This window comes from Salvia splendens, chromosome 17 (genome assembly GCF_004379255.2).
Source record: "Salvia splendens isolate huo1 chromosome 17, SspV2, whole genome shotgun sequence".
Lineage (NCBI taxonomy): Eukaryota > Viridiplantae > Streptophyta > Magnoliopsida > Lamiales > Lamiaceae > Salvia > Salvia splendens.
In genome coordinates, this window is record NC_056048.1 from 28,531,236 (window position 1) to 28,541,235 (window position 10,000).

General features: G+C 31.2%; 1 protein-coding gene across 1 annotated transcript; it reads left to right on the plus strand.

Moving 5' to 3' along the window:
• Positions 1-6,551: 6,551 nt before the first annotated feature.
• LOC121773926 (probable 2-oxoglutarate-dependent dioxygenase AOP1) lies at positions 6,552-8,355 on the plus strand. The gene is made up of 3 exons (XM_042170843.1): positions 6,552-6,976; positions 7,302-7,632; positions 7,864-8,355. The coding sequence occupies exons 1-3, from the start codon at positions 6,600-6,602 to the stop codon at positions 8,116-8,118; spliced, it is 963 nt and encodes a 320-aa protein (XP_042026777.1). The 5' UTR covers positions 6,552-6,599; the 3' UTR covers positions 8,119-8,355.
• The last annotated feature ends 1,645 nt before the right edge of the window (positions 8,356-10,000 follow it).

Consider the following 10,000-nt stretch of genomic DNA (forward strand, 5'->3'; position numbering starts at 1 on the left):
ACCTAGGATTGAGTTGTGAGATTATTTTAGTCGTATGGGTTAGCTATACTAATTATCTCATGATCTATCTAGGATAGAGTTGTGGGATTGAATCTCATGAACCAAACACACTACAAATTTAATCTCGGATACAATCATGCAAACCGAACAGAGCATAACCACAACCAAGATCTATAAATAGCCCTATTTATCTTCCTATTGAGAGAAAGTGATTGAGAGAAAGTGATTGGAGTATTAGTGGAGACTGAACCCTCCACTTCATTAGAGAAAAAGTCACCAAATATAGAAGTGGACTATTTATATGAGACAGATGGAACATTAAATATGTATATTCAAATTTATCTTCCTATAATTATTTGAAAAAAAAATCAATTGCAAAAAGATTTTGAATAATATATAAATAATTTGAGTGAATATAATTTTCAAAATATTAAAATTTAACGTAAAAAAATTAAAATAGTAGTAGCAGTAGTAGTAGCAGTAGTAGTAGCAGTAGTGGTAGTGGTAGTGGTAGTGGTAGTGGTAGTGGTAGTAGTTGTGGGTCATATTTGAATCTGTATTGGAATAGATTAGGTTAGTTCGGTCTGTACTATGTTAACAAGTACTCATGCTTACCCATCCTTACTAAATGAGCTTTTTAATGAATAATTAAACCGCCAACTGTTTGGTTTCCAAGATAAAATAATAACAAGATATAACTTAGGATTGAGTTGTGAGATTATTTTAGTCGTAGGGGTTAGCTATACTAATTATCTCATGATCTATCTAGAATAGAGTTGTGGGATTGAATCTCATGAACCAAACACACTACAAATTTAATCTCGGATACAATCATGCAAACCGAACAGAGCATAACCACAACCAAGATCTATAAATAGCCCTATTTATCTTCCTATTGAGAGAAAGTGATTGAGAGAAGGTGATTGGAGTATTAGTGGAGAATGAACCCTCCACTTCATTAGAGAAAAAAGTCACCAAATATAGAAGTGGACTATTTATATGAGACAGATGGAACATTAAATATGTATATTCAAATTTATCTTCCTATAATTATTTGAAAAAAAAATCAATTGCAAAAAGATTTTGAATAATATATAAATAATTTGAGTGAATATAATTTTTAAAATATTAAAATTAAAGTAAAAAAAATTAAAATAGTAGTAGCACTAGTAGTAGCAGTAGTGGTAGTGGTAGTGGTAGTAGTAGTGGTAGTAGTAGTAGTAGTAGTAGTAGTAGTAGTAGTAGTAGTAGTAGTAGTAGTAGTAGTAGTAGTAGTTGTGGGTCATATTTGAATCTGTACTGGAATAGATTATGTTAGTTCGGTCTGTACTATGTTAACAAGTACTCATGCTTACCCATCCTTACTAAATAAGCTTTTTAATGAATAATTAAACCGCCAACTGTTTGGTTTCCAAGATAAAATAATAACAAGATATAACCTAGGATTGAGTTGTGAAATTATTTTAGTCGTAGGGGTTAGCTATACTAATTATTTCATGATCTATCTAGGATAGAATTGTGGGATTGAATCTCATGAACCAAACACACTACAAATTTAATCTCGGATACAATCTTGCAAACTGAACAGAGCATAACCACAACCAAGATCTATAAATAGCCCTATTTATCTTCCTATTGAGAGAGAGTGATTGAGAGAAAGTGATTGGAGTATTAGTGGAGAATGAAACCTCCACTTCATTATAGAAAAAAGTCACCAAATATAGAAGTGGACTATTTATATGAGACAGATGGAACATTAAATATGTATATTCAAATATATCTTCCTATAATTATTTGAAAAAAAACAATTGCAAAAAGATTTTGAATAATATATAAATAATTTGAGTGAATATAATTTTAAAAATATTTAAATTAAAGTAAAAAAAATTAAAGTAGTAGTGGTAGTAGTGGTAGTAGTAGTAGTATAGAGTTAGTTGTTGCGGGTCATATGTGAATCTGTATTGGATTAGATTAGGTTAGTTCAGTCTGTACTATGTTAACAAGTACTCATGCTTACCCATCATTACTAAATGAGCTTTTTAATGAATAATTAAACCGCCAACTGTTTGGTTTCCAAGATAAAATAATAACAAGATATAACCTAGGATTGAGTTGTGAGATTATTTTAGTCGTAGGGGTTAGCTATACTAATTATCTCATGATCTATCTAGGATAGAGTTGTGGGATTGAATCTCATGAACCAAACACACTACAAATTTAATCTCGGATACAATCATGCAAACCGAACAGAGCATAACCACAACCAAGATCTATAAATAGCCCTATTTATCTTCCTATTGAGAGAAAGTGATTGAGAGAAAGTGATTGGAGTATTAGTGGAGAATGAACCCTCCACTTCATTAGAGAAAAAAGTCACCAAATATAGAAGTGGACTATTTATATGAGACAGATGGAACATTAAATATGTATATTCAAATTTATCTTCCTATAATTATTTGAAAAAAAAATCAATTGCAAAAAGATTTTGAATAATATATAAATAATTTGAGTGAATATAATTTTTAAAATATTAAAATTAAAGTAAAAAAAATTAAAATAGTAGTAGCAGTAGTAGTAGTGGTAGTGGTAGTGGTAGTGGTAGTAGTAGTAGTAGTAGTAGTAGTGGGTCATATTTGAATCTGTATTGGAATAGATTAGGTTAGTTCGGTCTGTACTATGTTAACAAGTACACATGCTTACCCATCCTTACTAAATGAGCGTTTTAATGAATAATTAAACCGCCAACTGTTTGGTTTCCAAGATAAAATAATAACAAGATATAACCTAGGATTGAGTTGTGAGATTATTTTAGTCGTAGGGGTTAGCTATACTAATTATCTCATGATCTATCTAGGATAGAGTTGTGGGATTGAATCTCATGAACCAAACACACTACAAATTTAATCTCGGATACAATCATGCAAACCGAACAGAGCATAACCACAACCAAGATCTATAAATAGCCCTATTTATCTTCCTATTGAGAGAAAGTGATTGAGAGAAGGTGATTGGAGTATTAGTGGAGAATGAACCCTCCACTTCATTAGAGAAAAAAGTCACCAAATATAGAAGTGGACTATTTATATGAGACAGATGGAACATTAAATATGTATATTCAAATTTATCTTCCTATAATTATTTGAAAAAAAAATCAATTGCAAAAAGATTTTGAATAATATATAAATAATTTGAGTGAATATAATTTTTAAAATATTAAAATTAAAGTAAAAAAAATTAAAATAGTAGTAGCAGTAGTAGTAGTGGTAGTGGTAGTGGTAGTGGTAGTAGTAGTGGTAGTAGTAGTAGTAGTAGTAGTAGTAGTAGTAGTAGTAGTAGTAGTAGTAGTAGTAGTAGTAGTAGTAGTAGTAGTAGTAGTAGTAGTAGTAGTAGTAGTAGTTGTGGGTCATATTTGAATCTGTACTGGAATAGATTATGTTAGTTCGGTCTGTACTATGTTAACAAGTACTCATGCTTACCCATCCTTACTAAATAAGCTTTTTAATGAATAATTAAACCGCCAACTGTTTGGTTTCCAAGATAAAATAATAACAAGATATAACCTAGGATTGAGTTGTGAAATTATTTTAGTCGTAGGGGTTAGCTATACTAATTATTTCATGATCTATCTAGGATAGAATTGTGGGATTGAATCTCATGAACCAAACACACTACAAATTTAATCTCGGATACAATCTTGCAAACTGAACAGAGCATAACCACAACCAAGATCTATAAATAGCCCTATTTATCTTCCTATTGAGAGAGAGTGATTGAGAGAAAGTGATTGGAGTATTAGTGGAGAATGAAACCTCCACTTCATTATAGAAAAAAGTCACCAAATATAGAAGTGGACTATTTATATGAGACAGATGGAACATTAAATATGTATATTCAAATATATCCTCCTATAATTATTTGAAAAAAAACAATTGCAAAAAGATTTTGAATAATATATAAATAATTTGAGTGAATATAATTTTAAAAATATTTAAATTAAAGTAAAAAAAATTAAAGTAGTAGTGGTAGTAGTGGTAGTAGTAGTAGTATAGAGTTAGTTGTTGCGGGTCATATGTGAATCTGTATTGGATTAGATTAGGTTAGTTCAGTCTGTACTATGTTAACAAGTACTCATGCTTACCCATCATTACTAAATGAGCTTTTTAATGAATAATTAAACCGCCAACTGTTTGGTTTCCAAGATAAAATAATAACAAGATATAACCTAGGATTGAGTTGTGAGATTATTTTAGTCGTAGGGGTTAGCTATACTAATTATCTCATGATCTATCTAGGATAGAGTTGTGGGATTGAATCTCATGAACCAAACACACTACAAATTTAATCTCGGATACAATCATGCAAACCGAACAGAGCATAACCACAACCAAGATCTATAAATAGCCCTATTTATCTTCCTATTGAGAGAAAGTGATTGAGAGAAAGTGATTGGAGTATTAGTGGAGAATGAACCCTCCACTTCATTAGAGAAAAAAGTCACCAAATATAGAAGTGGACTATTTATATGAGACAGATGGAACATTAAATATGTATATTCAAATTTATCTTCCTATAATTATTTGAAAAAAAAATCAATTGCAAAAAGATTTTGAATAATATATAAATAATTTGAGTGAATATAATTTTTAAAATATTAAAATTAAAGTAAAAAAAATTAAAATAGTAGTAGCAGTAGTAGTAGTGGTAGTGGTAGTGGTAGTGGTAGTAGTAGTAGTAGTAGTAGTAGTAGTAGTAGTAGTAGTAGTAGTTGTGGGTCATATTTGAATCTGTATTGGAATAGATTAGGTTAGTTCGGTCTGTACTATGTTAACAAGTACACATGCTTACCCATCCTTACTAAATGAGCGTTTTAATGAATAATTAAACCGCCAACTGTTTGGTTTCCAAGATAAAATAATAACAAGATATAACCTAGGATTGAGTTGTGAGATTATTTTAGTCGTAGGGGTTAGCTATACTAATTATCTCATGATCTATCTAGGATAGAGTTGTGGGATTGAATCTCATGAACCAAACACACTACAAATTTAATCTCGGATACAATCATGCAAACCGAACAGAGCATAACCACAACCAAGATCTATAAATAGCCCTATTTATCTTCCTATTAAGAGAAAGTGATTGAGAGAAAGTGATTGGAGTATTAGTGGAGACTGAACCCTCCACTTCATTAGAGAAAAAGTCACCAAATATAGAAGTGGACTATTTATATGAGACAGATGGAACATTAAATATGTATATTCAAATTTATCTTCCTATAATTATTTGAAAAAAAAATCAATTGCAAAAAGATTTTGAATAATATATAAATAATTTGAGTGAATATAATTTTCAAAATATTAAAATTTAACGTAAAAAAATTAAAATAGTAGTAGCAGTAGTAGTAGCAGTAGTAGTAGTGGTAGTGGTAGTGGTAGTGGTAGTGGTAGTAGTTGTGGGTCATATTTGAATCTGTATTGGAATAGATTAGGTTACTTCGGTCTGTACTATGTTAACAAGTACTCATGCTTACCCATCCTTACTAAATGAGCTTTTTAATGAATAATTAAACCGCCAACTGTTTGATTTCCAAGATAAAATAATAACAAGATATAACTTAGGATTGAGTTGTGAGATTATTTTAGTCGTAGGGGTTAGCTATACTAATTATCTCATGATCTATCTAGAATAGAGTTGTGGGATTGAATCTCATGAACCAAACACACTACAAATTTAATCTCGGATACAATCATGCAAACCGAACAGAGCATAACCACAACCAAGATCTATAAATAGCCCTATTTATCTTCCTATTGAGAGAAAGTGATTGAGAGAAAGTGATTGGAGTATTAGTGGAAAATGAAACCTCCACTTCATTAGAGAAAAAAGTCACCAAATATAGAAGTGGACTATTTATATGAGACAGATGGAACATTAAATATGTATATTTAAATTTATCTTCCTATAATTATTTGAAAAAAATCAATTGCAAAAAGATTTTGAATAATATATAAATAATTTGAGTGAATATAATTTTGAAAATATTAAAATTAAAGAAAAAAATTAAAATAGTAGTAGCAGTAGTAGTAGCAGTAGTAGTAGCAGTAGTAGTAGTGGTAGTGGTAGTGGTAGTGGTAGTGGTAGTAGTAGTAGTAGTAGTAGTAGTAGTTGTGGGTCATATTTGAATCTGTATTGGAATAGATTAGGTTAGTTCGGTCTGTACTATGTTAACAAGTATTCATGCTTACCCATCCTTACTAAATGAGCTTTTTAATGAATAATTAAACCGCCAACTGTTTGGTTTCCAAGATAAAATAATAACAAGATATAACCTAGGATTGAGTGGTGAGATTATTTTAGTCGTAGGGGTTAGCTATACTAATTATCTCATGATCTATCTAGGATAGAATTGTGGGATTGAATCTCATGAACCAAACACACTACAAATTTAATCTCGGATACAATCTTGCAAACCGAACAGAGCATAACCACAACCAAGATCTATAAATAGCCCTACAAAATGGAAATTATACCATAACCAGAACCAAGATCATTTGAGTTTTCCTACAAGAAGTGAGCTGCCTAGGTTTTTATTCATAAAAATGAGTCGTGTAAGCATGAAGCTCCCTTTGATTGATTTGAGCAACCTAGGAGAAAATGATTCTCCAAGGTGGGAATCAACCAAAACCCAAATTCGTGAAGCCCTTGAAGAATATGGGAGTTTTGAAGCTACATTCAATAACATTATTCCTCTTGAGTTGAGGAAATCAGTTGGTGATGGTATTCGACAACTTTTTGATCTCCCTTTATCCATCAAACAACTCAACAAAAATTCACCCAAAACTTACAATGGCTATGTTGGACAAAATGATTACGGTCGACTCGTGGAAAGTACGGGCGTCAATGGCGTCCTCTCGTCTCACGCAGTCGACACCTTCACCAACCTCATGTGGCCTGATCAAGGCAATCCCACTTTCAGGTTTAATCCTTTTTTTGTTTAGTTTATTACTATTACCATCTTGATGACCATTTTTAATACACGTGGATCTACGAAAAAGGTTAATGTTGCTAACTTTTGATGAATTGACTATTCAGATTCATATAATAGTTTCACTTATGATACTTATGTACTAGTGTACTACATAGTTTCTTTTTTACATTAATTTTTGTTGAATATTGTCTATGTTTATTTGCAAACATCAATTGGGGTGCATTGTATTTTAAGTTTTCATCTAACATTAAATTTTGACTAAAATATTATGCATTAAGACATTATTTCCTTCTTGATTGTACTATTGTAACAGCAAAGATATACAGTTATATTGTGAGAAACTGTCTGAACTAGACAAGATTGTGAGGCGGATGGTGGTGGAGAGTCTTGGACTGGAAAAATACATAGACGAACACATGAACTCCACGGTTTACCGCTGTCGTTTCCAGAAGTACGTGGCACCTCGAACGCCTAACTCAATGCTCGGATTTTTTTCCCATACAGACAAGAACATCATCTCCACATTGCATCAGCTCAATCATGTTAACGGTTTGCAGATTCTTACCAAAGATGGCAAAACTTGGATCCCTGCAGATCCAACATCACTCGATTCATTCGTTGTCTTTGTCGGGAGCTCTTTCCATGTATGTTACTACTATCCTCGTTTACAAAATATATTCTTATTTTTCCAATTTTTTATATAATACTCAAAACATGTATTTCCTTCATTTCACTAATTTCTCATTAAAATATGCGTCATCTACTGTTGAGATTATTTTATCATGAATGTAGATCATAATTTTTTAAATATTTTCTTGACCTTTTCATTTGTAATGAATCTCGTATTTTACTTCACCGATACGCGTCATTTACAGGCATGGACAAACGGGCAACTGCATGCTCCAATCCACAGGGTGGTGGTGAGCGGGGATGAAGCTCGATACTCTATCGGATTGTTTTCGATTCCGAAAGAAGGGTACATGATTAAGACTCCGGAAGAGTTGGTGAATGAAGATCACCCTTTGCTCTACAATCCTTTTGATTACTATAAGTTCCTTGATTTTATCTACACAAATGCTGATGCTAGTAGGGCTTCGCCGGATCCTCTCATTGAATATTGTGGAGCCTAAATTCCATGATTACCAGCTTATATGTCCGCTTGTTTGGGTGTTTAATTTCTTGTTTATTTACTGCTATAATAAAAGAAGCTCTTGATGCTTCAAATAAATGTGATAGATAAGCTCATTTCCGGGTTTTCTTTGTTGGTTCTTTCCCGGATCGCGAAAGAAGAGTTGAACCGCATATTAGATAGATAGTATATATTTGGAGTTTGTATTCATTCATAATGTTGAAATACATCATCTTACTCTCCAACTCTCTATCCTCTTAAAAATTATTTTTAACATTATTTAGTTTTTGATATTTTGTAAAAATAAATATGAAATGGTTCTTTACTTCAAAAAGGAAATAGCTTGATACAACAGAAAGAGTAATATACTTCATATTTTAATATTTCATTTAGTTTTAGAAGAATCACAATTAATTTGAAAAACCTTCTCCTGTATATATATAACTCTATTTTTACTTTTAAACTAGTATCAAACCCATATATGGATACATGGATTAGGATATTTTTTTAACATTGATATATATGACACAAAAAATTAATTAAATGAAGTGGACTATTTATATGAGACAGATGGAACATTAAATATGTATATTCAAATTTATCTTCCTATAATTATTTGGAAAAAAAAATCAATTGCAAAAAGATTTTGAATAATATATAAATAATTTGAGTGAATATAATTTTTAAAATATTAAAAATAAAGTAAAAAAAATTAAAATAGTAGTAGCAGTAGTAGTAGCAGTAGTAGTAGTAGTAGTAGTGGTAGTGGTAGTGGTAGTGGTAGTGGTAGTGGTAGTAGTAATAGTAGTAGTAGTAGTTGTGGGTCATATTTGAATCTGTATTGGAATAGATTAGGTTAGTTCGGTCTGTACTATGTTAACAAGTACTCATGCTTACCCATCCTTACTAAATGAGCTTTTTAATGAATAATTAAACCGCCAACTGTTTGGTTTCCAAGATAAAATAATAACAAGATATAACCTAGGATTGAGTTGTGAGATTATTTTAGTCGTAGGGGTTAGCTATACTAATTATCTCATGATCTATCTAGGATAGAGTTGTGGGATTGAATCTCATGAACCAAACACACTACAAATTTAATCTCGGATACAATCATGCAAACCGAACAGAGCATAACCACAACCAAGATCTATAAATAGCCCTATTTATCTTCCTATTAAGAGAAAGTGATTGAGAGAAAGTGATTAGAGTATTAGTGGAGAATGAACCCTCCACTTCATTAGAGAAAAAAGTCACCAAATATAGAAGTGGACTATTTATATGAGACAGATGGAACATTAAATATGTGTATTCAAATTTATCTTCCTATAATTATTTGAAAAAAAAATCAATTGCAAAAAGATTTTGAATAATATATAAATAATTTGAGTGAATATAATTTTCAAAATATTAAAATTTAACGTAAAAAAATTAAAATAGTAGTAGCAGTAGTAGTAGCAGTAGTAGTAGTGGTAGTGGTAGTGGTAGTGGTAGTGGTAGTAGTAGTAGTAGTAGTTGTGGGTCATATTTGAATCTGTATTGGAATAGATTAGGTTAGTTCGGTCTGTACTATGTTAACAAGTACTCATGCTTACCCATCCTTACTAAATGAGCTTTTTAATGAATAATTAAACCACCAACTGTTTGGTTTCCAAGATAAAATAATAACAAGATATAACTTAGGATTGAGTTGTGAGATTATTTTAGTCGTAGGGGTTAGCTATACTAATTATCTCATGATCTATCTAGGATAGAGTTGTGGGATTGAATCTCATGAACCAAACACACTACAAATTTAATCTCGGATACAATCATGCAAACCGAACAGAGCATAACCACAACCAAGATCTATAAATAGCCCTATTTATCTTCCTATTGAGAGA

Excerpts from the sequence above, each read along its gene's own strand:
- LOC121773926 (XM_042170843.1), top strand. The coding sequence starts at position 6,600 with ATGAGTCGTGTAAGCATGAAGCTCCCTTTGATTGATTTGAGCAACCTA. Across the intron at positions 6,977-7,301 it reads CAAGGCAATCCCACTTTCAG|CAAAGATATACAGTTATATT; the intron begins GTTTAATCCTTT and ends CTATTGTAACAG. Across the intron at positions 7,633-7,863 it reads TTGTCGGGAGCTCTTTCCAT|GCATGGACAAACGGGCAACT; the intron begins GTATGTTACTAC and ends CGTCATTTACAG.